Here is a 27,693-nt window from a genome sequence, read left to right as displayed (position 1 = left end):
CCAGCGATAGTCACTGGCTGGTATCTATTTTTACAGACTAGCTTTCTACACACTTTTACATAAACTCTTAAGATGGCAGCACAATCACTAGTCTTATTAGGTCCCTCTTCACCCCATTTCTAGGACAAGGCAGCACCTGCCCTGTTTGCTCCTAAGTCTCCAACTGAACACATTTTAAGATGCTATTTGCTGTCTTCCTCTAAGGTTGAGAGATTACCAGAGTTTCAAGGGCTGAACCCTTGGCTTCTTCCATCCCTGATTCCTCAACAGAATATTCAAGCCAGTTCTCCTGCTTCAGCCCTGAAATACTCTCAGCGATTACCATCTTCCTGAATAATCTTTCACAAACAGTACAGCAAGTCACAGGCATGTCAGGCACGGTCTGAAGGCTGGGTCCCTGCACCAGACTTCACCAGATCTTACATACATGGTGTTCTATTGGTATGGGTGCTGCTTCATATTCATTGCTGTCTCTGCCCTTGATTTCCACAACCCCCTGTGAGAACAGGCGGGGCAAGTGCAGTTGTTCCTGCTCCACACACGAAAGTATCTCAGGTACCAGAGTTTAAGCCGCCTTCCCGGGAGAAAAGAATTAGTTCCCGAGTCTTTGTGACTTCTAGACCCAAGTGATCTTCATTTCAATCCTTGTCCTGTATGGCTTTGGAACTTAGGGCATTTGGGGTCTTTTCAGTATTTCTCCTTAAGGGCAGATCCCTCCAAAGGTAAAGCTTTGGAAACCTTTTTGGTTAGAAACTCAGAGCTTCGTACATTATTTTGTATTGAGTTTTCCTTAATTATTTATAACTGTAAGAAGGCTATTTACCTAAAGCAAATATTTTGCTTCAGGAGAGTTTATAATAGTCTATCTTTTATAGTATCCTCTGCTGAAAAGTCAAAACAACTTCTTGAAAAAGGAGATTTTTTTTTTCCAGTCCACAGGTCAGAAAATGCTCACTGGTGAACTTAATTCAGTATGACGCCTGGACATAATGAATGAGACGCTTCTGAGCCCTTCTCACTCTTTGCGTTTCCCTTTTGGCCTCAGGGTCACGCACAGTGGTCAGCACCCGGGTAGTGAGGATGGCACGTCACATGTGACATATGCGATGGGAGGAACATCAACTTAGAGAAACCATTTAATCTATCATTTGGAAGTTTGAAAATGTCATGCCCATGATAGGTTGGGCAGCCTGCAATTAAGCCGGGTTAATATTTGGCAGAGCCAGACGTATAGCTCTTAACATCTAATCTCACAGAGGTGCTATATGTTCTCTCATTAATAAAAACCAAGTGTACTTTCAGCATCTTCTCTGGATCACAGTACGTTCAGCTCCGTTGTCTCATCTCCATTCATGAATCTCAAGTGCAGGCGTGGTTCTGCAGTGACCAAGCTCTGAGAAGCATGAAGTGGGCAGGGTTGGGATCCTATGCCTCAACCATCCCCAGAAGTGTCTCCTCCCTTCCTCCTTCCAGTCAACCCTGCCCGTCTCCCTGTGTGCCCTGTGACCCCCTCATCTCCCCTCCCCTTGTTAAATCCTCCTGTCTGGAGACCAGCTGGTCATTTAGTCACAATGCAGGGCAGTGGCTAATAGCCCTTCCTAGGTTTTCTTTCCCAGAATCATCTTCATTTTGATTGGAATGAATCCTGGTAAGAAAATATTTAGGTGCCAGGTAAACATTTCCAGTGACCATAGAACGATGTGACTTGGATCCAGGTTCTTGGGGATTAGGGATATTTTAGTTGTAGAATTGTTGAATTGCCACGAGGATGTTGAATGCCAGTTCAATTGTTGAATGCCAGTTCCTTTTCTGGTCTGTGTGACAACTTAGAATTCTCTTTTTTTGGCGGGGGGGTATAACTTACTCTTATACAGAATGAAGATAAAAATGAAATCTCTCTCATGATTGTGGTGATGATTTAATTGGTTAATATGTGTAAAAGCAATTGGAATGGTACTGGCCTTTAGGAAGTACTCAGTGCATTTTGTAGATATTCTTCCTCTTCTTCCTGGGGTAGGCAAGGTGGCATAGAAAAAAGCACATGGGTTTGGGAAGCAGGTGATCTTGGCAGATGGCTGATCTAGATTCTGCCACTTGCTAGTTATGTGATTAAGGACACATAGCCGTTCTGAAATTTAATTTCCTTTATTATAAAATATAGATAATAAAAGTATCTTATCTTACTGTCATGAAAATTGAGATCATGCATATCCTATGATTACCAAAGCGTTTTGTACCTGGCAAGTGCACATTAATGAATTGTTATTTTTGGTGCCAATAAAGGCAAAAGGGCTTCCCAGGTTGTGCTAGTGGTAAAGAATCCTCCTGCCAATGCAGGAGACACAAGAGACTCGGGTTTGATTTTTAGGTCCTTTGTGTATGTTGTGTCCCTTCAGACACAACCGAGTGACTGCACTCACTCACTCAAAGGCAAAAGACATACATGTATTTGAGGCTGCAGCACAGTTTTCTAAATATTAAATTGCCTCTTATAGTCACTTAGCTAAATATGAATGTCAGCTTGTTTGCATTTAAATACTGAGAGTTTCCAGGTTAATGAATCATAACCCCATTTTCTTTACGTAAATGTTTTTCCACTATCCGAAACAAATAAACAGTAACGGAAAACCACAACAGTATAATTTGGCAAACATTCTAATGAAATGCTATGGAGGTGCTCGTAAGAGGGTTGTTACTAAAAAGAAAAATTTAGTATATCTGAAAGTATGAAGTATATGTTAATAAGACTTCAATGAACCAGAAAGTAGAGAAAAGAAAATGTAGAAATTCTATGATTAAGTGAAATTGTGAAGAAAGTTCCTTGAGCTTCTTTTTAATTAAAAAATTAGAAAATTTTGAAAATTATTCTTTCTCTCAATCTCTTTAAAGTCCCATTGCCATTTAAAAATAGTTTACATATTATATTAATATATGCATCAGATAATTGCCTCTATATTGGAAAAAGGAACCCTACACATATATCACACTAACAAAATTACTGTAAACTACAATCTGGTTCCCATTAAATTCCCTGAGTTTCCATTAAATTCCCTGAGTTTTCACTTCTTTCTTTCCTCCATAGAATCTATTTCCAAGTTGTTTATATTTGTATCCTCATTTTCAATTTCTTCCAAAGCCTATGGCTGAAATAGAAAATACAGTCTTTTGTTTTCAGGTTCAGTCTTGCAAGCATTTTTTACCTAGCTTGTTGCTGTAGCTTCCTAAAAGGCTTCCCCAACTTCAGTCTGCATGCTTCTGTCAATCTGTCTTTTAAGCCTCTCCATAATTTGATCTCTACTTGACTTTCCCTGTTTGTTTGTTTGTTTTCCTGGTGGTGAAAGTGAGGCTCAGGGAAATATAAGGAGTTGAGCAGGGTCATGCATATATTTAGGCTTCCTAGGTGGCACTAGTAGGTAAAGAACCTCCCTGCAGTGCAGGAGATGTTAGGGACACAGGTTCGATCCCTGGGTCGGGAAGGGCTCCCGGAGGAGGAAATGGCAACCCACTCCAGTATCCTTGCCTAGGGGATCCCATGGACAGGAGAGCCTGGTCGGCTACAGTTTATAGGGTCTCAAAGAGTTGGACACTAATGAGCAGCTTAGCATATGTGACTTTGTGACTTCAAAGTCCAAGATCTTATCACTAAACCATGCTACTCTTCCCCAAATAAGACGTATAATTTCCCAGGCTTTTCTAAAATGAATTTCCCTACCAGATATACCTACTAAGTTATTTTTATCCTCCTACTTCCCTTTTTTTCCCCCAAGGCCAGTATATATCTTACATCTACCAAGAAACTATCCTGGAATTTCAGTCTGATTTCATTGCTTCCTACTTACTGCAATCATAACACTTTATTCTGTTTTTGAAATCGCACTTATTGTTGTCTGCTTTATATGTTAGGGTTATTTATATCTGTCTGTTCCTCTCCCCAACAGGATTTTGGACTTTTGGGTGTCAGGGACCATGTTCTTATCTTTCTCATTTAATCGTCCTTCCCTTTCAACCTAAAATAGTCAATGTCTCCCACGGTGCCTTGTATCTAGTAGAAATTGAATCAATATTGAATAAATTGCATTAAAGCTTCATTTTAAAAATGTAAGAAAGTAGGTTCCTGTATTTTTGAAGGAAATGTAAGGGTTTTTTTTCTAATAGCATTTTTAATGAAAAAAATACCTGTTATTAACTAAGTGTTCTTGTATAGAAAAATTTTTCTCAATAAGAAGGTATTCTATATAGGTAGGGAAAATTTCATGCTACATTAACTCATTTTTCATCATATAATTATTGACTGAATGTCCAATGTGTAGGACAAGAGAGCTGGCAGACATTAGGTGGTGCTTAATATAAAAAGTAGTAAAATGAAAGTGCTAGTCACTCAGCCGTGTCCAAGTCTTTGTGACCCAGTGGACTGTAGCCCACCAGGCTCCTCTATCCATGGAATTCTCCAGGCAAGAATACTGGAGTGGGTAGCTGTTCTCTTCTCCGGGGAATCTTTCTGATTCAGGGATCAAACCTGAGTCTCCTGCATTGCAGGTGGATTCTTTACTGTCCAAGTCACCAGGGAAGCCCCCAAATCTTTACCTTAAAAACTGTAACCAAAAATGAGTAAACTCTAACAGCAACAAACAGCAATAAGATTACATGAAAAACATGAGAATGTTTAAGAAGATACACACCTATCTGAATTAGAAATGCTTGCATTTCCAGTCATGGCCAAGTAAGCTCCTCTGTGGTCCACCATTCTACTGATGACAACTCTAGACTCTGGAAGAAGCAAAATTATTTTTTGAAGACATTGGAGAGTGAAAGAAAGCAGTCAGACGCTGGAGAGTTCAGATACTCAGAAGAAGCAGACTCAAAAGGATGAGTTTATCATTGTTTTCCAGCTCTTAGCCTGAGGGAAGGTCTCAGTCAGCCTTATGCTTAAGGGCTAGAAATAGATCAGAAATACAAGCTCACTGGGGAAGAGTTTGGGTCAATCACAGGTGCTAAAAAGTAAAAAGGTGTCTCAAAAAGAAGAGAGAGAGGGTGAGCCCTCTCTATTCTATTTATAAATTATGCCTTAATCTTTGGACAGGGCTTCCCTAGTAGCTTAGTGGCAAAGAACTTGCCTGCCAATGCTGGAGACATGGGTTCAATCCCTGGATTGAGAAGATCCCTCAGAGAAGAAAATGGCAACCCACTCCAGTGTTCTTGCCTGGGAAATCCCATGGATAGAGGAGCCTGGTGGCTGCAGCCCATGAGATGCAAAAAAGAGTCAGACGTGACTTAGCAACTAAGCAGCAACAACAACACCACTCTTTGGATGATCCTTGAACTATGCAAGTTAAGGACAGATTCCTAGCAGCCCAGCTAACACTAAAACAACTGAATTTAGATTTTAACTGCCACCTATCAGAGGGAGACAGAGCTTGTACTTTGAGCTTAGCTAGTTAACTGCCTGCTTTGAAACAGAGCAAGAGCAGCAGCAAAAGCAACAACAAAACATTGTTCTTTAGAGGAACGTAAGAGAATCTAGTGTTTCTACAACATGTCATTCACAGTTTCCTGGATGAAATCCAAAATTTTTCATTGTCTATAGATATGAGAAAATATGAAACGTTAAAAAAAAAAAAAGGAAAGTCAATGGAGGCTAACCTGGAATACCCCCAATGTTGGAATCGAAAAATAAAAATTTTAAAATAGTTATGCTAAGGCTAGAAAGGAGAATACTATACTATAATGAGTGAGGAGCCGAGGAAATCTCAGTCAAGATATAGAAATTACATAAAAAGAACTGAATAGAAATGATGAAACAGAGAAATAAAATACATATAATGAAAAATTTACTACATAGCTTAATAGCAGCATAAGTATGACAAAAAAAAGAGAGATTCAGAGAACTTGAAGATACATCATTATAAGTCATACAATCTGAAGAACAGAGGAAAACATTTGTAATAAATGATCAGAGCCTCAGGGTGTTGTAGATCAATATCAGAACGTCAAATATTTGAGAAATGGAATGACAGAGGGGAATATAAAAAGTGTTTGAAGAAATAATGGCTGAAAACTATCCAAATTTGTTTAAAGACATAAATTTTCTAGTTCAAGAAGTTCAGTGAGCACTTAGCAAAACATATAAAATCTAAAATGTGCATCTAGAATCATTATAATCCAACTGCTGAAAACCAAAGGTAAGGAGACAATCTTATAAGCACATGAGGAAATTTCTGTGCTTTGAAAGACATTTAAGAAAATAAAGACACAACCACAGACCTCATTAGTTATTAGGAAAATTAAAATTAATACCACAAAGAGATACCACTAGACATTTATTTGAGTAGCTAAAATTCTTTTTTGTGTCTCTGGCAAGAATTTGGAGCAACTGAAGCTTTCACCTATGGCTGATGGGAATAAACAGTGTTACAACCACTTTGGAAAACAGTTGGTGGCTACTTATATAGTTAAACACAAATTACCATATAACCCAGCAATCCCGCTCCTAGGTATTGGCTCAAGGGGAATGGAAACCTTTATTCACACAAAAACCTACATCAGTGTTTTCAGTATTCTTTGTTCATAATTCATAATGGGTAAAGATGAAAACCATTCCAAATATCCTTCATCTGGTGAATGAATAAATAAACTGTGTTTTAGCTATGTAACTGAATACTACCCAGCAGTATAAAGGAACAAACTGCTGACGGATTCAATATGAACGATTCTCAAATGCGTTACATTACATGAGAAAGGCCAGACTCAAAAGACTACACACAACTAGATTTTACTCGTATAACTTCATTCTGGAAAGGGCAAAACCATGAGGACAGAAAACATCTCAGTGGTTTCCAGGAGCTGTGGGTGGAAGAAATAATTTACTTCCAAGAGGCATGAGGGAACTTTAGCCGATGACAAAATGTCATGTATTGATTGCAGTAGTGGTTACATGAGTATATGCATTTGTCAGATTTCATAGAATGTACACTATCAGGGGTAATAGAAATAGAAATCTTTTATCCTTTCTTTTTTTATTTTTTAAATTATGACAGTATGATAACACATTTACAGGAGACTTGGAAAACACAGAGCAAAGTTACATATATTAGTAGCTCCACTGTATATCACAATTATTTTTAAGTAGATAAAGTATGGATTTTAGTTGCAGTTTCAATATCAAACTTTCAAAAATTAATAGAATGAATAGACAAAAAAGTGGAAGGATATAGTAGGCCTGAAAAGTACTATGAACCAATTCTACATAATTAAGATTTATACAATTTTCACACAACAGTAGGATGCAAGTTCAAGTTCCCATAGACTATAAACCAGGAGACAGTGGAACATATCCAGGGACATAAAACAAGATGCAAAAATTTCACAGACTAAAGATATTGAAATCATACAGAGTCTGTTTTCTTATCACTATGGAATTATGTTAAAAATCAGTATCAAAAGATATTTGAAAATAACCCACATATTTTCAAATGCAATGGGACATTTACCAAGAAAGATCTTTGACAAAGCCATTGAAAGCCTCAATAAAGTTAAAAGGCTGAAAAAACACAGAGGGTGATTGCAGAGAAGAAAACATTCAAATGAGAAATTAAAATCAAAGATACTTTAAAAACCAGTAAGGGAGAAATTTTATTGTACTTAAATTCTACCTCAATAAATTTGACTGAGAAAAAGAATGATATTTTCAGGTAAAAGAAAATGAAGAAAATCCATTGCTAGCAAATGTACTGTAACAAAACATGCTAAAGGAAATTCTTCAGAATGAAAGTGAATGAAAGCAGATATAAATTCACATCCATAAGATAGAGTGAAGAACATCAGAAATACTAAATGTGTAGGTAGATGTAAAAAACAAATTCCACCTCTTTATTCCTTTAAAATACATTTAAGGTTTAAAACAAACGCTGGATTGTGGGGCTCACAATGCGTGTAGCTCTAGCGTCTGTGACAATATCGAGGTTGTGTCTAGAATCACAGATGTACCTATAGACCTCCAAGGTTTCCACATTTTTCATGAACTGTTAAAATACTAACTTTAAGTCATCTGTGAATAGTTAAGGATGAACACTATAACCCCTAGAGTGACCACCAAAATATCAGATGAAGAGGTAAAAATAAAATGCCAATATATAAGTTTAAATGAAATTCTAGAAAGGACCTATGAAATGCACCTGGAAAGAGGGAAGGCATTGCTCTAGGGATGGTCGGCTCAGACCTGGGAGGCAGGATGGCAGAGTCCGTGTAGCTCAGTTACTAAGTTGGTTGGATGGGCTGAGAACGTAACCATGGAGTAAAATGTGCTTTCCTTTCTTCTTGATTCAAGTATAGTTCATTTATAGTGTGTTCTCAGTTTCAGGTATATAGCACAGTGATTCAGAGATTATATCTATCTCTATCTCTTTTGATATATTCGTTTTTCTGATTCTTTTCCCTTACAGGTTATTACAAAATATTTTTTAAAATGTATTTACTTTTGGCTATGCTGGGTCCTCATTGCTTTGCGCGTGCTTTCTCCAGCTGCAGTGAGCAGGGGTTACTCTTCATTGCATGCTCGGGTTTCTCATTGCGGTGGCTTCTCTTGTTGCAGGGCACAGGCTCTAGGCACACAAGCTTCAGTAGTTGCAGCCCTTGGGCTCAGTAGTTGTGATGTGCAGGCTCTAGAGTGCTGGCTCAGTGGTGGGGGCACATGGGCTTAGTTGCTCTGTGGCATGTGGAATCTTCTCGGACCACGGACTGAACCCATGTCCCCGGCATTGGCAGGCGGATTCCTATCCACTGTGCCACCAGAGAAGTCCACCAAATATTTTGAGTATAGTTCCCTGTACTATACGGTAGGTCCTTACTGAAAATGTGCTTTTCTTAACTGGAATTAAATTAGTGCTTACCCACAGTTTAATCAGCCAGTTCAGTTCAGTTCAGTCGCTCAGTCGTGTCTGACTCTTTGCGACCCCATGAATCGCAGCACGCCAGGCCTCCCTGTCCATCATCAACTCCCGGAGTTTACTCAAACTCACGTCCATCGAGTCAATGATGCCATCCAGCCATCTCATCCTCTGTCGTCCCCTTATCCTCCTGCCCCCGATCCCTCCCCGCATCAGGGTCTTTTCTAATGAGTCAACTCTTCGTATGAGTTGGCCAAGTAATGATAGAAAGCAATTCAAAAACATTTCCAAGTTAAAACCTAGCAAGGGAAAATTGTATGAGACAGCTCACTCAGGATGTCCTCAATTTAGCAAATACATGGTTTCAAGTGTTTGTTTCCAAATAGTTACAAGAAATTCAGAAAAGCCATTTCACTAGAGACAGACAATATCCTAAATGCCATTTCAGTTCTCAGGTCATAGAAAATAATGCCATGTGGCAATAAAAACCAAACAAAATAAATAATAACACTGGATAAGAAATGATTCTTGCTTACTTTGAAAGATGGAAACTTTGGAAAACTTTCCGAAAGGCTCTTTCCTTTCAGCCATTCAAGGTGAGATGCTAGTTCCGTAATTAGTTGCTTCACTTTAAACTTCCAGCTCTCTTTTTCCTCACCAGCACATCTCACCTTGTGCTTGGCAGTCAGGATGAATGTGGTGGGTAGTGGTGTTTTATGTATCACAAAAAAAGATGATGGAGAATAAGACACCAATATTACTGGGTTAAAACTGGAAAAGAAGCTTCCAAATGGGTTATCTGTATCTATGAGGAAGAGATTTGCTGGAATTCCCATCTTGTGAACTGTAAAGATTGAAGGGGAGGCAGAGTACCTTTTTCCATTCTCTGCACCAGAGGAAATGTGTTGGTCAGCCTCCAAGCAGGCTACCCACATAACCATTGCTTACCTGGAACAGTTTTGCTGTTTTTTGGAATAATTTGAGGATGTGGTCCTGAAGGTGGAAGGGAGGTGAGAGGTGGCATACAACATGTTTGCTTGAGCAGGTTATTTGAAAGTCAGATTTGACTAAGGGAGTTTCTTAATGAAAAGGATGCTTGAAGATTGTGTTGAATCCATAAAACTGAATGCAATATAAGAATGGGTAGAAAGTAGGGAGCAATAAAAGAACAAAAGCATGAAAGTGAGAATGAAAGGGAATGAATGAATGAGGAAAACATTACCCTTGATGATCAGATTTCTTATCCTCATTACCAATACTTTTATCCAGATGCTTCTCATTTATCCCACGATGGTCTTCTAGCTAGGCATCTTTCATGTTGGCTCACCTACTTCCAAATCCATCTTTCTTATTCACAAGACTATAATATTAATCTTGTTGTGGAGGACCTGCTTCTTCTAATTATTCCCTTGATCAGAATCCATTAATTCCCTCCTCTGTATCAAGGTAGAAATTGTGTGTTTGCCTTAGGGAAGTCCCCTAGGAAGCTGACCCACGTTGGTTTCTTATGTCTGACCTAAACCACAGCATTCTTGCCATTCTACATTGGTTCCTAAACACCTTCCCTGTTTCTCTTCATCTCATGCCTTGACATCTCCACTTCCATCATCCATCTGTCTTCTCCACAAACACTTACTGGATATTTGTGCCAGGACAAGGACTTTGCCTTCAGAGGAGCTCACAGTCCAACAAGGTTAGACTCACCTATGACAACTGATTGCATTTCAGTGTGATGAAGCCCTAGCTGGGCTGTGCATCAGTTGTTATGAAGGCACAGAGAAGAAAGCCATGAACTGTGTGTCAGGATAGATTTTACTTAGAAGATAATATTTTAATCTAGGTTCTGAAGAATGAAAAGAAGCTCAACAGCTAAAATGAGAAAGGCATTCCAAGAAACAGAGATAGCACATGCCAAATTCCATTCTGGGGGGCTTCCCTGCGGTCCTATGGTTAAGACTCTGTGCTTCCCTTGCAGGGGTCCCGAGTTTAATCCCTGGTTGGGGAACTAAGATCCCACACATTGTACAGAGCACTCAAAAAAAGTCCTCTTTGGGACTTGTGTAATTTCTACTTATATCATGGACCTCATAATTTTAGTAATTATGGTACAAAATATGCCATTTAAAACTACATTACATTTCTTGCACTAAAGACTTCTTGACAGGACAGTTTACATACTTTATTTGTATTCTCTTCAAACCTTAGCAAAATGCTAAGCATTAGGTCCAAAGTAAGGACCACAAAGATGCTAACAGATTAATCTAGCAAATCTGTTAACATTTATATTCTTGGTTTTTTTGTGTATGTGTTCCTATAGAACTTTATTTACGGACACTAACATTTGGATTTCATGTAGTTTTCACAAGTAATATTATTCTCTGATGATTTTTAAATAGTATTTTCAGAGCAGTTTTAAATTCACAGCAAAATTGAAGCAATATACAGAGATTCTTCCATATATGAATCGCCCTCCCCCTACACCATGACAGATATTCTCTACCAGCATGTTACATTTGTTACCACTGATGAACCCACAGTGATACATCATAATCACCCAAAGTCCATAGTTTACATTACAGTTTGCTCTTGATGTGGTACACTCTACCAGTTTGGACAAATGTTTATGGTATCATTACGGTATCATACAGAGTATTTTCTCTGCCCTAAAAATCCTCTGTGCTCTGCCTATTCACTTCCCCTCCCCTCAAACATGCACACACACACTCCTTAGTTTTTACAGGTAAAGGGAGAAAACTAGTGTTTATTGACTATTAACTACATTCCAAGATGAGTGTTAAAAGCTTTACATGTGTTTCCTCATTTAGAGAGATTAAGCAGACAATGGGCTGTTTTGGAAGGTGACGGTATTAGGAAAAGGGAGAGTAACATAGATTTCAATGCAGCAATCAATGAATTATTGAATAGGATGGGATTTGATAATAGGATGGGATTTGATCACTCACTACTACCAAGAAAGACGGAGAGAGAAGACACATTTTGCTCCTGAAGACTCTCTTTCCATGAGTTCCCACCTAGTAACATCCCACTGGGTAGTGATGATGTCTACGCTTTATTGACTGCACTGTGTTGGGATTTACCAGGAACTTCACTGTAAAAGGGACAGTGTGTGACAGTGGAAAGAGCAGGAGCACCAGAGTCCAGTGAAACTTTCCGATCTTAGTTTTGCATGTTATTATTGTGCCTCTTGAGAAAGCTGTATGCAGGTCAGGAAGCAACAGTTAGAACTGGACATGGAATGACAAACTGGTTCCAAATAGGAAAAGTAGTATGTCAAGGCTGTATACTGTCCCCCTGCTTATTTAACTTATATGCAGAGTACATCATGAGAAATGGTAGGCTGGAAGAAGCACAAGCTGGAATCAAGATTGCTGGGAGAAATATCGATAACCTCAGATATATAGATGACGCCACCCTTATGGCAAAGGCAAAAAAGAACTAAAAAACCTCTTGATGAAAGTGAAAAAGCAGAGTGAAAAAGTTGGCTTAAAACTCAACATTCAGAAAACTAAGGTCATGACATCTGGTCCCATCACTTCATGGGAAATAGATGGGGAAACAGTGGAAACAGTGTCAGACTTTATTTTTTTGGGCTCCAAAATCATTGGAGATGGTGATGGCAGCCATGAAATTGAAAGACACTTACTCCTTGGAAGGAAAGTTATGACCAACTTAGACAGCATATTAAAAAGCAGAGACATTACTTTGTCAACAAAGGTCCGTCTAGTCAAGGCTATGGTTTTTCCAGTAGTCATATATGGATGTGAGAGTTGGACTATAAAGAAAGCTGAGCGCCAAAGAATTGATGCTTTTGAACTGTGGGGTTGGAGAAGACTCTTGAGAGTCCCTTGGACTGCAAGGAGGTCCAACCAGTCCATCCTAAAGGAGATCAGTCCTGTGTGTTCATTGGAAGGACTGATGCCAAAGCTGAAAATTCCAATACTTTGACCACCTCATGGGAAGAGCTGACTCATTTGAAAAGACCCTGATGCTGGGAAAGATTGAGGGCAGGAGGAGAAGGGGACGACAGAGGATGAGATGGTTGGATGGCATCACCGACTTGGACATGGGTTTGGGTAGACTCTGGCAGTTGGTGATGGACAGGGAGGCCTGGCATGCTACGGTTCATGGGGTCGCAAAGAGTCGGACACGACTGAGTGACTGAACTGAACAGAACTGAACTGATTTGACCCTTGACTATATTTGTGACATTAGATCAGTTTCTTAAACTCTTGAAGCTTTAATTTCTTTTGTCTGTCAAATGGATACAATAATAACCACCTCTTGGGTTTATATGACATTAGTTATATGGGGTTGCTAAGAGTCGAACACCACTGAGCAACTTCATTTTCACTTTTCACTTCCACGCATTGGAGAAGGAACTGACAACCCACTCCAGTATTCTTGCCTGGAGAATGCCAGGGACGGCGGAGCCTGGTGGGCTGCCATCTATGGGGTCACACAGAGTCGGACACGACTAAAGCGACTTAGCAGCAGCAGTTACATAATAGCAAGCACCCAGAAATGTTTCCCCTCCTATCTTCCTATGTACAATCAGTTGGACCAGAAGAATCTAAAAGTAAGGCATGATGAATAAAGAAACAGTACTTTTCTTTGGCAACATCCTATATTACAGAAATTTCCTTTCCTCAAATGTCAACTGTTGCTAATGTCATAGTGTTACTTGTTCAACATATTTTTGGAAGATTAACATTACCTAGAGATGCTTCAATTTGCAAGTTTAAAAAATCCAGACAGAGAAATTGTCATATGATATCTAAAGTTCAGAACTGCCTTGATTCTATTCTTTTGCATAAGTCATTAGCCTAATTTTTCTTCAATGCAGAAAGAAGGGCACTTTATACAGATGCAAAGAACTGTTCTCTTTCTCAGTTTCAGCTAGAAGTACATTTATCATACGTTCAACAAAGTAGCATTCACTTTTTTCAACTGAGACATATTTAAGGGACTTCAATATATTTGGGAAAATTTTCATCAGAGATTTAGCAGCTACCAAAAAAAGACCTCCACAATTAATCTTTTATAACATGAGTGTGACTTGTAATCTCTATGCTTAGGATAAATATTACTAAATATAAGGAAAAACAATTCATAAACTATAATATTTCTTGGCAAAGAAAAACTGCTTTATGATTTTTAAGATGTTTGAAAATTTAAGTGAAACTTACATGTTTGAAATTAGTGCCAGATGCAACACAATTCAAGCACAATTCTCTAGCTGAATCACATTCACTATGATTTAGTAAAAGAAATTCAATAATTCTGTATTTCATAGAAATCTCACAAAAACAAGTATTTCATTCACAAAATGCATGGTTTGGCAGGTTTCCAAAGCAGGAATTTGCTGGAGGGAAGGTAAATTTATTGATTAAAATAAATCAAATGACTGACAGCTCCTTTAGAAAACTGGCAAAATAATAATATTCAGAGACTGAAAAACCAGAAGAAATGTCTGAGCTATTTACATGTATTATAGGAATTCAATAATGTCACAAGAGTAAGTTAATCAGATATTTGAACATTCTTAAATTAACATTGAGAACATTTTAAACTATGTGTTTTGGGAGTAGGATTTTCCAAAAATTTTTGATATGAAATCCGGTAGTTGTAAGTCTTTGGAGTACTTATAATTATATTCCCCATTTATCCTTTCCAGATTTATATGCACTAAATAATGAGTATTCTGTGATAGAATTTATATAGAAACAATCCAGACAGTTCTTAAACAGGCCGACAATACTTCCTCCCGATCCTTTGTCTCAGTTCTTCCCTCTCAGCATTTGTTATGGACCGATTGTTCCGGTACTCCTAAAATTCAAACACTAAAATGCTAAACCCAGGGTGGCTGTATTTGGAGATGGGGTGGTTAAATAACTGATTAAGGTTAAATGAGGTCATAAGGGTAGGGCCCTGATCCAATAGGATTAGTGTCCTCTTAAGAAGAAACACCAGAGAGCTCTTTCTGTCCCTTTTCCTCTCCTTACACAGTGCACAGAGATTTTATGAGCACACAGCAAGATGACTGCTGCCTACAAGCCAAGAGAAGAGGTATCAGAATGAAATCTACTTTGCTAGCACCTTCATCTTAGATGGCCCAACCTCCAGAACTATGAAATATAAAGTTTTGTTGTGTAAGCTATATAGGCTTCCCTGGTGGCTCAGTTGTAAAGAATCCACCTGCCAATGCAGGAGATGAGGGTTCCATCTCTGGGTCAGGAAGATCCCCTGGAGAAAGAAATGGCAATCCACTCCAGTATTCTTGCCTGGAACATCCCATGGACAGAGGAGTCTGGCAGGCTACAATCCACGGGGTCACAAAAGAGTCAGACAGGACTTAGTGACTAAATAACAACAACAAAGCTACTTAATCTGTGATATTTTATTATGGCAACCCCGGCAGACTAAGATAGCAATTAGGAGGCTTAATGTAAGAGCAACAACAGAACTTTCTGACACACTCTTTCTTTAACTGCTAAATTTGTTTTCCTATCTGGATACAGGGAAAACACTATTGAGAGGCTGGACGCACTTGGCCTAGAGAGTTTCACACAGATCCTGAAATCATTCAGCCCTCTTCTATTCTAAAATCAGAGAATGTGAATGTAAGAAAGGGTCTTTGTAACCCAAGCTTGCCAATTCAGATTTTGCTATCATTCTGGGGTCATAGAAAACTACTCCATACACCTAGCACATCTTCTGGAAAACAATGGGGGTTAGGTTCAGTTCAGTTCAGTTGCTCAGTCGTGTCTGAGTCTTTGCAACCCCATGAACTGCAGCACGCCAGGCCTCCCTGTCCATCACAAACTCCCGGAATTTACTCAAACTCATGCCCATTGAGTCGGTGATGCCATCCAGCCATCTCATCCTCTGTCGTCCCCTTCTCCTCCTGCCCCCAATCCCTCCCAGCATCAGGGTCTTTTCCAATGAGGGGGTGAGGTAGTGGATAGTTAAGTATTCAACATCTGTTTATACTAAATCGTGATATGTTATTTACTGCCATACACAATTTTTACAGTTTTGGAATGCTTCAAAGGCATTATTGACAAGGTCAGTGACAGTAACACCAAATAGCTGAAAGACTGGAAATGAATGGGGGCCAGGTAATGCCTTAAGGGGTTAATATGTATTTTGTTACATGATTGTTACAACACTAGAAAACAGAAACGTATTTTTATTATTACAGAACATTATTTCAGAGTATGAAAGCATTTCTAAAATAGTCCCACTCCCATCATGGTCATATGCTGTGTTTTATTTTCCTCATAGTTTTTTTTTTTTTTTTTGGTTATTTCTTTTTCCCTTATTTTCTATGTTCCTCCCAACCCCCTTCTCAGAGCCTAAGTCAGTGGCTGCCAGGGAAAAGGAGCTCAATGAGTTTTTGGCCAAGGCCGGTCTGTAGCAGCTGCCACCGTCACCAGATGCTAAGCGCCACGAGAGCAGGGGTAGAGACCATTTTGCTCTAAACAGAGGCTGGCACGGTGCCTGCTCAAAAAAATATGTACGGGGAGGGGGTGGGAAAGTAAGGAAGGGAGCGGGGGGAAAGTTTGAATGAATGGAAACGTTCCCAGAAGGGTCTAGAGAGCTGCTGCAGCGAGTCTCGGTCTTTGGGGAATGAACTCTGTTTAAGGTCTATGACAGCACTTTCCTCACCACGTACAGCAGGGGATGGAAAAAGAACAAAGTCTTTAAGACGTCTAGAAGAAAGGAGAAAATGGCGAGAGAAAAGCAGAGTGGAAAAAAAGAAATAGAAATGAATCGCCCTTTTTTCGTTTATTTAAAAGGCGAGGCTAGCGCGACCGGTTACCATGGCGACCCCAGGCCAGAACGGCCCCAGCCCATTGGCCGAGATGTCGGAGCCAATGAGAAGGCGCGATGTTGGCAGGTCTTAAAATGGCTGCCGGGCGGCACCGTCCGGACCGGTGAGTACGGCTGATCGCGAGGCTGGCTCTTGGGCTCCAAGGTGACGGGTTCAGGGAAGACCGGGTGCCAGGAGCGAGGGAGCAAGCATGGGCGGCCTCACAGCCTCTCGGCCGAGCTCGTAAAGCCTTTGGTCAGGCCCGCCAAGCCTTTGACCGGGCCCGTGGGAACGTCGGCCGAACCGGCCTCCGCTTTGCTCTGACGCGGCGTCGCGGCGGAGTCCCAATCCTGTTGGTGGGAGAGGGGTTCTCCGTCCCACCCCGGCCGGAGTGAAACTGGATGAGAAGGCTTTCGACCCGGGAAACGCGCTCTTGTTTACAGTTGCCGTACCCGGAAACGAGCTGCAGTTGATGGGAGAGTCAGCAAGGTAAACATCCTACGTCAGAATCTGTGGTGCTTAGTTCTGTGCCGGGAGGGGATTCTTCCCATTTGGGCGTCGGACTGTGGCCCCGCCGCAGGGGAGCCTGCAGAGTTCCCGGTGGTTCAGCCGTGCAGCGAAAGGTGTGCGTTTCTAGAGCCACCCCTCTTGCAGTCTTCCACCCTGTAAGTATTCTCACGGAGACATCCAGTTTTAAAATGGGTCTCGAACTATTGGCTACCTGTAAATCTTTCTTGCAGGGTCTTGACTATCTGGGAGTGTTTTCTAGCCCTAGGCTGAACAAGACACTCGCTTTGACATATGCATACGTGCAAAGTCCTGCTAAATAGTTTATCTGGGTAATCGGATTGGTAACTTAATTCCGAAGTCAGGCCTGAGATTCGGTTGCACTTTCTGTTCCTTTTTGAGAAAACGGAGCACATTTATTTCATAAACGTGAACAGGGCATTTGCGTTAATGGTGATGATAACATGCTTAGAAGTATTTCAGTTAAGTAATTAATGCCCAGTCACAGAAACTGATTATTGTGTAAATTATTTAACAGGATCTTTATGCTGGTAGGTGGTGATTTACGATTTCTGTAAGATTTAAGTTCAGATCAGACAAGATTTTCCCTTTTCTGTGATTATTTCTAATTGAATACAAAATTTTGGAAATAAGGCAACTTCATTCAGTAAAAATGGAATTGAAAGTCTGGAATATGAGAGTCAGGGGACATTTACCCATAAACTGCTTAGTTGAGTTCTGATTATAAGCAGTTATCTGGACTTCAGAAAATGTGATATTATTATATTACCCAGGCCTGTATTCAATTTGGTATAACATTTTTCTATAGCTTTCTGCCCTTAAAAGGTGAGAAAAAAATTTCTTCTTGATCAAATTTTAATGGAATTACAGGCTGGAGATATTCTTCAGACCCACTCTCAAATCTTTGTCACCAAGAATATAATACTACTTAAACTCTGCACTCTAAAGAGTTTTGAGTTACAGAGTTCTATTTTTCTAAGATTAGTGGATCACCAATCACTGGATGAGTCTGTTACTGCATCTGTAAAAGGGGTTTAGATAATAATTCCTAGTGGAAGGGTCATTGTGAGGGTTAAGGGTAAAATAGTGCCTGTCACATTGTTTGTATGCCATTTATAGCAATGACCTGGTTTGTTTTTCTTTTTGGTTCTGTTTCTTCTGTCACAGGGGGGTTTCTTTCCCTTTCTCCGGAACACCTTTTAGGTGTTTTCTCTGAAGTGCAGGGTCTTACCGAAAACTTGCAAGCTTGGCTGTGGTGGCTGGGTTAGGAGAGAAACCTGATCTTCTGGGGTGTTGGGGTTTAATTAGTATTGTTCTGACTGAGAGAGAATGGAGTGTTACATTAAAGAATGAGGTGATTCTGGGCATTTGGGCACACATAATATTAAGATCCATAAAAAGGCATATTAGAGCCTCTAGACGTCTCAGAGATTTGATCAAACCCTTCATGTTTTAGGTTAAGGGTGAAGACCCAGAAGAAGCAGTAGCTTTTCCACAATTATGTTGTTCAGGACTAGAAACCCATCTTCTGACTTCTAAAACTGTTCTCTTTCCCTGCTCTACCGCTGGCTCCCAGTCCTTTCATAACCTAGAATCTCATTTATTGTAATTTGATATCTCCATGGGTACTGTATTTTGAAATATTGCCTCTACTAAACTATACCCATTTAATTTGTGTTTTTTCCTTTTTAGTAAAACTCAGGCCTTTAGCTACCAATCAGATGAATGAAAATGTGGTGAACAATAATGTTTCATTGAATTTAAGTTTCCTAACCTAAAGGTGTTTCCTAACCTAAATATTGTTTGAGGGAAAATGAAATATGTTGGGCTTTTTGAGTATTGAAATTAGCTTAGAAATCTCCATTACTATCTTCATAAAACTTTGAAAAACACTTAGCTGAGGAACTGCTGAGCTGTGTCATATTCTTCTAGATACACTGTCATCTGCCCAGGTGTGCTAAGTAGTAGCTGTGCTTGATTTCCAAGGGCAAAAGAAAGCCCAGCCATTCAGACTAGGATGTGACATAATGTTTTTGTTCATCATAAATCATGTCAACCCTGGACTGCATAGCATACACAGAATTTTTCTTTGTAGAATAACTGTGGATTGGGAAGAATCTTCACTCCAGCAGTACAGAGTGTGTGAAATGGAGAAGCTGATATTCAAAATCGCAGAGAATAGGGGGATTCTGAATGATTCACATCTTCTTTGGGGCTGAATGATTAAAGTATTTGACTTACAGGCTGAAAACATGAAAGTCAATATATCAACACATGGACTGTTACATAGACTTGACTATAATCTACACTATAAAAACTTCTTTCTTGGTCTCTGGTATGTGATGTTTCTTGAGAATGGCTGAGTAATGCCCACATTTAAAGGGTTATCTGCTTTAAAATGAAAGAGTGCACTCTGAAAGGTATGAGATGAGAGATGCTTCAAAGAACTAGAGAATCAGAATCCAGAGCAACCCAAACAGAAGTAACAGGAGGCCTAATGGGACCAACTGGTACTGTAGTACAATTGGAAATGTATAAATAACATGCGTATGCTTTGACTAGAAAGACAATGTTTTTGAATCTAAGCCCAAAACAAGTCACAAAGCAGCCACTCCATATTGGCTGATTTGCAGTCGGAGCTGCTGCTCAGATGGGCAGCCTCACTTTGCAGGCTGCTCAGTTAACTGTCCGTGTTTGTCAGTGGCCACCAAGTTATCCTGCTATTTGTGTGTGTGTGTAAGTTATGGTCACAGGAGAATGGCACATCACTTTAAAGATATTTAGGGATTAAGTTCAGAAACATGTCTTATTTGATCTTTACCTTTTATGGATTTGGACATAGAGTCCACTTTTTAAAAATGATTTTAATTTTTCCCCCACCATGGGCATACACAGGGAGTTATCATACTAGCCAATAGCCTGCTGAGGACAGTTCTTAATGCCACATCAGCAAGAACTTATTAAACATATATGAAGTTGAAGAAGTCCAAAAGTGATCAGAAATGATTAAGGGCTGCTGAAGAAAGGCGTGTCCTCTCCACGGCTACTAGCCCTGCTTCCCAAGGTGAAGCCCCTTGGGGTGCCCAGAGCATAGACTTACCCTGTGAAGATACTGCAGTGGCCCAGTGGAAGAACTGTGCCCATCTGAGCTGCCACAACTGAAGTCTGGGCTGAGTGGTACTTGGCTGCTGATGGACAGAAGCTTGCCATTTGTATAAGAATGTTGGTTCCATGAGGGTGGGCATTTTTGCCCATTCTGTATACTGCTGTTTCTATGTCTTGAAGAGTGCCCGGCACACAGTGGATATGCAGAAGATGCTGTGGACAGGGAGAAGAAACAGTGGCTCCAAACCATAGAACCCCCAATTAGTTCTAAGAAAGCTAACTCTGAAACTTGTTACCATCCGTAAGTCCTAAAATGGATAGTGAGTCTGAAGGTGTATTATATGCCAGTGGCAAAGTCATGGTACAGCAGATTATCACAGCCTTCCTCCTGCTTCGCAGAAGAGTAGAAATGTTTTTATTAATAGCTCCACACCTGTTTTTCTATATTGGCTTATTATACGTCATGTCTTTTGTGCTAACAGTATCTCAATACTACCTCCACTCCAACTTTTAAAATCCTCAGTCCAGATTTAGGGATGGATTCAGGTTTCCCCAGTGGCTCAGTGGTAAAGAATCTGCCTACAGTGAAGGAGAGGTGGGTTCGATCCCTTTGCCTACAGTGAAGGAGAGGTGGGGAAGATCCCCCTGGAGGAGGAAATGGCAACCCACTCCAGAAAAGTCTGAACTTCAGGCAGTCCAACTGCCTGAAAAGTCCCATGGACAGAGGAGCCTGATAGGCTACAGTCCGTGGGGTTGCAGAGTTGGACATGACTGAGCAACTAAGCACGCATACACATAGCAGGTTTTATAGGGCTTGGAATTTATGTAATTTGAGTCCTCTTTAAAAGAAGGAATACAGATTCAAAATACAAAATCAGGTATAGTGCTTTGGAAGAACTTACGCAAAAGACAAGCCTTGAAGCTTAGGTTCAGTCTTCCTGGTAATTTGCTTCTGATTTTATTGCTCCATTCAGAAAACCAGACATCAGTGTTTTTAATTGAAAGTTCATGTCAGACTGTGGAAATCAGGGAGTTAAATGACTTTTTATCAATTACTAAATGAATTCATCTCAAACATTAGAAATTTCAAAACTTCCTTATATAGATGCTGCCACCCATAATAGAAATGATAAAAATGCAGTACATGGCCACAGAAATAAATGATAATGGCACAAAGAAGCGGTCATTGATCAAGTCCCCAGAACCTCCTGAACACTGTGTAGAGTGTTTAAGTAGCTTACCTCATTTCATTCTGAGAATAACCCAGTGTGCAGGGTAATTAGCCCCATATTACAGATGAAAACACAGGGTCAGAGGTGTTAAAAATGACTTCCTCAGAATTACAATTAGAGTAGTTAGATGTTAGAAATCTTCCTCTGAAACAACCAAAACAGTGTTTTGGTGAAGATGCTTTACAGAGAGCCAGCAGCTGATGAGACTGGACCCAGACTGTGAAAAGTGAGAGCTGATTCTTTAGACTTGGGAGGAGGTCCTTAAAAGTGATCAGGAATCCATTGTTCAGAGTATGCAAAATGCCATGATACTTTGTCTCAGAGACAGTGCTGGTGGTTTTCTTATACTCTGTTAACACAATAGAGGGCAGAAAGATAGCGAAAAAGATTTCCACCCTTCCGTTTTATTCCTTCAGTTGATGGTAAATCATGAGCAGAACAACCAGCTTCTCTATTCTAGGGATCTTTTAAATGAACTAGTTTTGGCTTATTGTGTATGCTAAACTAGACTGTGCCATGGAGATTAAGAGTGAAATGTACTCAATTATCATAATTTTAGAAAATGATTACAACTTCAGTTTTTAAAAATTATTTTTATTAGACTTAACAATAGTTAATGATTCTCTCTACCAAGGGGCTGTGTAACTAATGATAAAAGTCACCCTGAACTTGTTTTCCGAATACAGTATTGTTACTTTAAAAAGCTATATGTTTTTGTTAATTTGTGAAGATTATACTCCATTTAGTATTATTTTAACAAGCAGTGTAAAATGTAAAACTGGGCCATCCTTTTTACCACCATACTTTTCTGAAACTGCTTGCACAGCTTAAACATTTTCCTTTGTGTAATTGTTTTCCTCCTCCATAGATAGTAAGTCCCCTGAAGTTTTATACGTTCAAATACAGGCGAGAAATCCAATTTTATTTTCTTCTCTAATTGTTACAGCTTGAAATATTAGTGTTATAATTCTTAAATTACCTCCAGTGTATATTGTTAGGCTTTTAACATTCTTGAACTATGAATGCTTTTACTGAATTTCCTGTCTTTTTTGGACAAAATTATTCATGTATTAGAGGATCAAGATTTTGTTGTCATTAAGTCATTCAGCTGTAGGTGTGTCTTGTAACAGACTTACTTAAACTATCTTACACTTCTAAAAAATTTATATAAGCAAAATATTTAAATTATTTTGATATGGAGGGTATATCCTGCTTTATACCAATTTTTAAAAAGTATAAATGGACTTTCTCCAAACCATTGGTATAATTATTAAATTCCTGGTATATCTTTTAATGGTTTTAAAATTCTTTCCATGTCTACTTTGTATATCTTAATTCATTTTTTTTCCCCCTCGAGCAGAAAAGATGTGGAGTGGGCTGCTACCTCCTGGCCTAAATGAAAGTGATGTTGAATTGAGTTCTGACGATGATACCACATTAGAGAGCTCTGAACTTAACTCACAAGAGGGCAAAGAAGATGGGACCTTTAAAAAGACAGAGGCCGTAGACATTTCTCCAGACGGACCAGACGCTGAAGCAGAGGCAAATATAAATGCGTATGCAGAGTGTCCATCTGGGATTCCCTTAAATATGTGGAACGTAGGTTTTCTCTCACATGTTCTCACTGAAGTCTGTGCCTGTGTCTCTGCCAGGGTCAGAATGTGTGTGTTCTTGGTGGGTAACGGGTAGGAAAGATTGATTCTGAATGATTTTATTGCTCTCTGTGTCTGTGGCCAACTCATTGGTCACTCAGGTACTTGCATTCATTTTTGTTTTCTTTTTCATAAAAAGAGGAAGGAAAAAAAAACATTTAGTAGGATTAACTACTTTGCTTAACACAATACATGAGGAGTTTCAGTCTTAATCTCTTTGTTACAAAGTCTATGAGTCATTGACTTTTACCCCTAAATTACCAGATTGACTTGTTTGGAAATAAATGAGGATAATTCAGGTTGTAAAAGTCTCAGACAATAGAGCATCTTAAGAACTAAACTACTTTCATTATATTTGTATTTTTATAAAAGTTAAGAATATAGTTTTTATTGACATGTCATTTTTCAGATGTATACTTTGCTTCAAAACATATTTGCTCTTTTTTTTTTTTTTTTGCTTTTATGTAGAAATTTCAAGAATTGCATAAAAAGCATTCTGAGCAGAAAACCTCAGCTTCTAGATCCGAAAAGAAAAAAAGAAAACGCTCCAGAAAAGGTGTTTTAATTCAGGTTAATTGTCAATAGTGTTAAATTGTGACCAGTTGGACTTAACAGTTTTTAATAACCATCATTTTGAAATAACCAAATGTTTAGGTATTGATACTTTGTGAATTCTTTTCAGGTAAATTGAAGAATGAAGAAGAATCTCATAGGTAGGTGTAATTTAAAATATCTGTCTGTCCTAGACAGTATTGTAGAACTTGTACAAATAGTTGAATTACCTCTGAAACCTAAGAAGTAGTTGATGTAATATAATTGTAGTAACAAATTAAAAACAGTAAATGTAAAAATGAGTACATTTTGTGTGAAACCTAAGTTATTGTCTATCTTTTTACAGTGAACAGTCTTCAAGTGAAACCCAGTGGAAGGAGCTTACCCAGTATTTTGGAGTCAATGAGAGGTTTGACCCACCTGTTAAAAGGAAAAAAGTTGAAAAGGTAAGATCTTTTTTATTGCATTTTCTATTCGCCAGTGGGAACTGTTTGTAATTAGTCTTGCCTAAGGTATTTCTCCTCATTGATTCATTCAGTGAAGAAGTTAATGTGTGCAGGATGCTAGATAAACTAGCAAATACATAGTTACAAATCATTTTTTAAAACTGTTTAAAAAGAAACAGGGTATTGTGAAGAAATTAATATGGAGGCCCCACGTTAGCTGAGTGGTCTTTGAAGGCCTTTCTCACTAAGTCTGAAGGATGGCAGGGAGCCATCTGTGTAAGACCCACTAGTGTAGAGGTGATAACCTGGTTAAAGATCCTGCTGGGGAGGAAGGGCCGTCATGGGACATGGGAGTAGCAGTGAGGAGGTCAGCCTGGCTGGATGGCGTCAGCGAGGAGAACATGAATGGCCAAAGATTAGACTGGAGAAGCAGGCAGGCAGGGAGCAAACTGTGCAGGACCTTAAAGGACGCAGTAAAGAACTGGGTTTTGGTCACGATGCAATTGAGAACCATTCAAGGGATTTATGTGAAGGGAGTGACGTGATCACAGTTATGTTTGAAAAGATTGCATCTTACATCGAAGATGGACCTTGGAGCAGCAAAAGCAGATGGGAACAGTTAAGAGACTCAGCTAGACATGAGATGATGGGAGCTTGAGTGAGAATGGTGCTGCTGAAGGTAGACGAGAGCATGGGTTTGAGGTACACTGTAGAAGTAGAATGGACAGTATTTGCCTCTGGATTGCTTATGAAGTGGTGAGGAGATTGGAATTAGGAGGATGGGAGAGAACCATTCAGGGTTTTACTTAAGCAGTGGTGTGAATAGCCACATTGATAACAACGATGAGAAAGCTTTGAAGGGGAGATTTAGAGTGAGGCCTATCCAAAGTTCATTTCGGGGCATGGGTGGTATCAGTAAGCAGAATAGAGTAGACCACTGGTAAGATGAGGCAGGAGCTTGGAGGAGAGTCTTGAGTCTCGAGATGCATGCTTGGGCAGTTGCCAGTCTATAGATGGCGTTAATATTTGGTAGAGGCTAGAATGAATGAGTAACTTACACACTTATCTCAGGGAATGTTGACAGACTTCAGGAGCATGGAAATTGAGCTCTGGGCTGGAATGGAGGTACAGAGGCCTCTTGGTTAAAGCCCAAGGATATTGTGTCTTGCATATACAGACAGGATCATTGCTGTATACTACTGTATGTACATAGATATTGTTACTGTTTTCTGGTTCATCAGTATTTCTTGTGAAAAACTGCTTGATTTTAAACCCATCATTGGGGTTTAAAATTGGGTGCCTCATTGAGGGCACATGCATTAAAGAACTGGCACAACAGAGTTTTTACATGTGAACTGTTGATTCCAACTTTGCCAAGAATTCTTGCCACCTAGTCCGTTGAACACTGGGGAATTGGTACCAGGATCACCTTGTACTGCAAATAGTTAGAGGTGTTGAGCAATCTCCTTTTCCCAAATGTTCAAGCAGGTACAGAAATGCTAAATTTCTTACAGAAATCACTGATTAGAGCTGAAGCTAAAACCCAGACTTTGTTCCACCATTCTCAGTTCTCCAGCTTCACCACCCAAAAGGCTGATGAGCATTTTAACGTGATTGCTGTGCTCTGGACGACTGTGATTCTGCTCTGCCGGGCTGGGAGGAGGGATCTTGTGGGGAGGATGCTCTTGACTGTGACAGACCTGCTCCAAAGCTTGAGGGAGGAGGCTCATGCTGACAGCAGTGGTCCCCAGGCCGTCTCTGGCCCACCTGCTTTAGAGTCCTAACTGCTGACTAGATTGTTATTTTGAGGGAAAAATGTTAATTAAAAATAATTTTATTTTATTTTACTGCCATGATGCATGCATGTAGGCTCTTAGTTCCCTAACCAGGGATCAAACCTGGGACCCTGCAGTGAATGCGCCAAGTCCGAACCTCTGGACCACCAGGCAATTCCCAGAAATGGTGAAATACTGGTTCTCATCAGAAATATTTTTTAAAGTTGTGCTTGTGAATTAGGTGGTCTTTGATCTTCAGTTGTTTATAATATTTGTTATGTTTTCTCATAACTATATTGTAAGTCACTCAGTCATGTCTGACTCTTTGCAACTCCATGGACTGTAGCCTGCCAGGCTCCTCTGTCCATGGGATTTTCCAGGCAAGAAGGGGTTGCCATTCCCTTCTCCAAGGGGTCTTCCTGACCTCGGAATTGAACCTGGGTCTCCTGCACTGCAGGCAGATTCTTTACCGTCTGAGCCACCAGTGAATCCTGTATTTACTTTAGAATATCTAAATTGTTTCTTAGTGAAGTTAAAGCCATAAAATTCAGTATTTTAGCCTTTTCAAAAAATAGAAATTTTGAGAGTATTTTTTACAGTCTATCTGTATTAGAATATTATTTCCCTACATGTATGATGTTGTACCTTCTTGATAATTGGCAAGATATGGCTAAGTTATTCTTTGTCTAAAGTTTGGAATTCATGAAGAGTAACTTTAATAAAGGATACTAGGATTCCTTGTGCAAAGTCTTTTGTACAGCTCAGTTTTAAGAGCTAGTGTTCTGTTTCACATTGTATATTAGATGTATTCTAGAAAATAATGATAAATCAAACTCCATTTTAAAAAGAAATTTCTGTTTAAGGGAATACTGCTGTAAATCCTTTTATAAATACTCACGGATCTGTTTTAAGTTTGGATTTTCTTAACAGCAGCGTTTCTCTGTATAAGTGATATCTGACTAAGAAAGTCGTGGCATCTCCTGAACAAGGAAACTGACGCTGGCCAGGCTAGTATTGCCCAGGATGTTGCCAGCACTTAACATTCTATTAGTAAGTGTAAGCATAAGAGGAAAGGAAGGATTCAGTGAAGCCAGATGATTTCATATTCTCTTGGTGAAAAATGAAAGTTAAGTCGCTCAGTCGTGTCCGACTCTTTGCGACCCCATGGACTGTAGCCAACCAGGCTCCTCTGTCCATGGGATTCTCCAGGCAAGAATACTGGAGTGGATTGCCATTTCCTTCTCCAGGGGATCTTCCTGATCCAGGGATCGAACCCAGGTCTCCTGCATTGCAGGCAGATGCTTTAACCTCTGAGTCACCAGGGAAGCCCAGTTTTCTTGGTAGTTCAGCTTAATTGCATGCCAGCAGGTTCACACTTATTCTTTGGTTTGGATCACTGTTTTCCATGCCCCCTTGGGCTATCATGCCAGTCTCTACTATGAGTCCAACAGAGTAAATAGACAGTAAAGATGTCCACTTTGGAGACACCAAAATAAAAGCTAAGAATAAATGTCAGTCCACCAGATAATAGCTACTGGCTGAGAAATCTAGAGAGGATCATAAAAATCCCTGATGCAGTTTGGACAAAACCAGCATGGATTTCTGGTCCATTATTTTACTTCTCAGGAGCAAAGGTTGATCTGTTACCATATTAGCAACCCTTTTTAGTCCCCTTTTCACTCAGTCA

At 39.6% G+C, this 27,693-nt stretch overlaps 1 protein-coding gene across 4 annotated transcripts in view; it reads left to right on the top strand.

Moving 5' to 3' along the window:
* The first annotated feature begins 16,784 nt into the window (after positions 1-16,784).
* Positions 16,785-27,693, top strand: part of FAM204A (family with sequence similarity 204 member A) — a 28,977-nt gene continuing 18,068 nt past the window's right edge. The window contains exons 1-6 of one of the 4 annotated variants that reach the window (XM_061162752.1): positions 16,785-16,840; positions 17,160-17,205; positions 22,942-23,180; positions 23,702-23,789; positions 23,916-23,946; positions 24,132-24,231. In XM_061162752.1, coding sequence (XP_061018735.1) covers positions 22,947-23,180; positions 23,702-23,789; positions 23,916-23,946; positions 24,132-24,231 — 453 coding nt within the window. In that variant the 5' untranslated portion in view covers positions 16,785-16,840; positions 17,160-17,205; positions 22,942-22,946. Of the gene's footprint in view, positions 17,206-17,225; positions 17,382-22,941; positions 23,181-23,701; positions 23,790-23,915; positions 23,947-24,131; positions 24,232-27,693 lie in introns of those variants that run through there. The other 3 variants (XM_061162751.1, XM_061162754.1, XM_061162753.1) reach the window with 3 other exon arrangements.

The sequence above is a fragment of the Dama dama genome, chromosome 15 (genome assembly GCF_033118175.1).
Source record: "Dama dama isolate Ldn47 chromosome 15, ASM3311817v1, whole genome shotgun sequence".
Lineage (NCBI taxonomy): Eukaryota > Metazoa > Chordata > Mammalia > Artiodactyla > Cervidae > Dama > Dama dama.
This window is presented reverse-complemented; position numbering and strand designations above follow the sequence as displayed.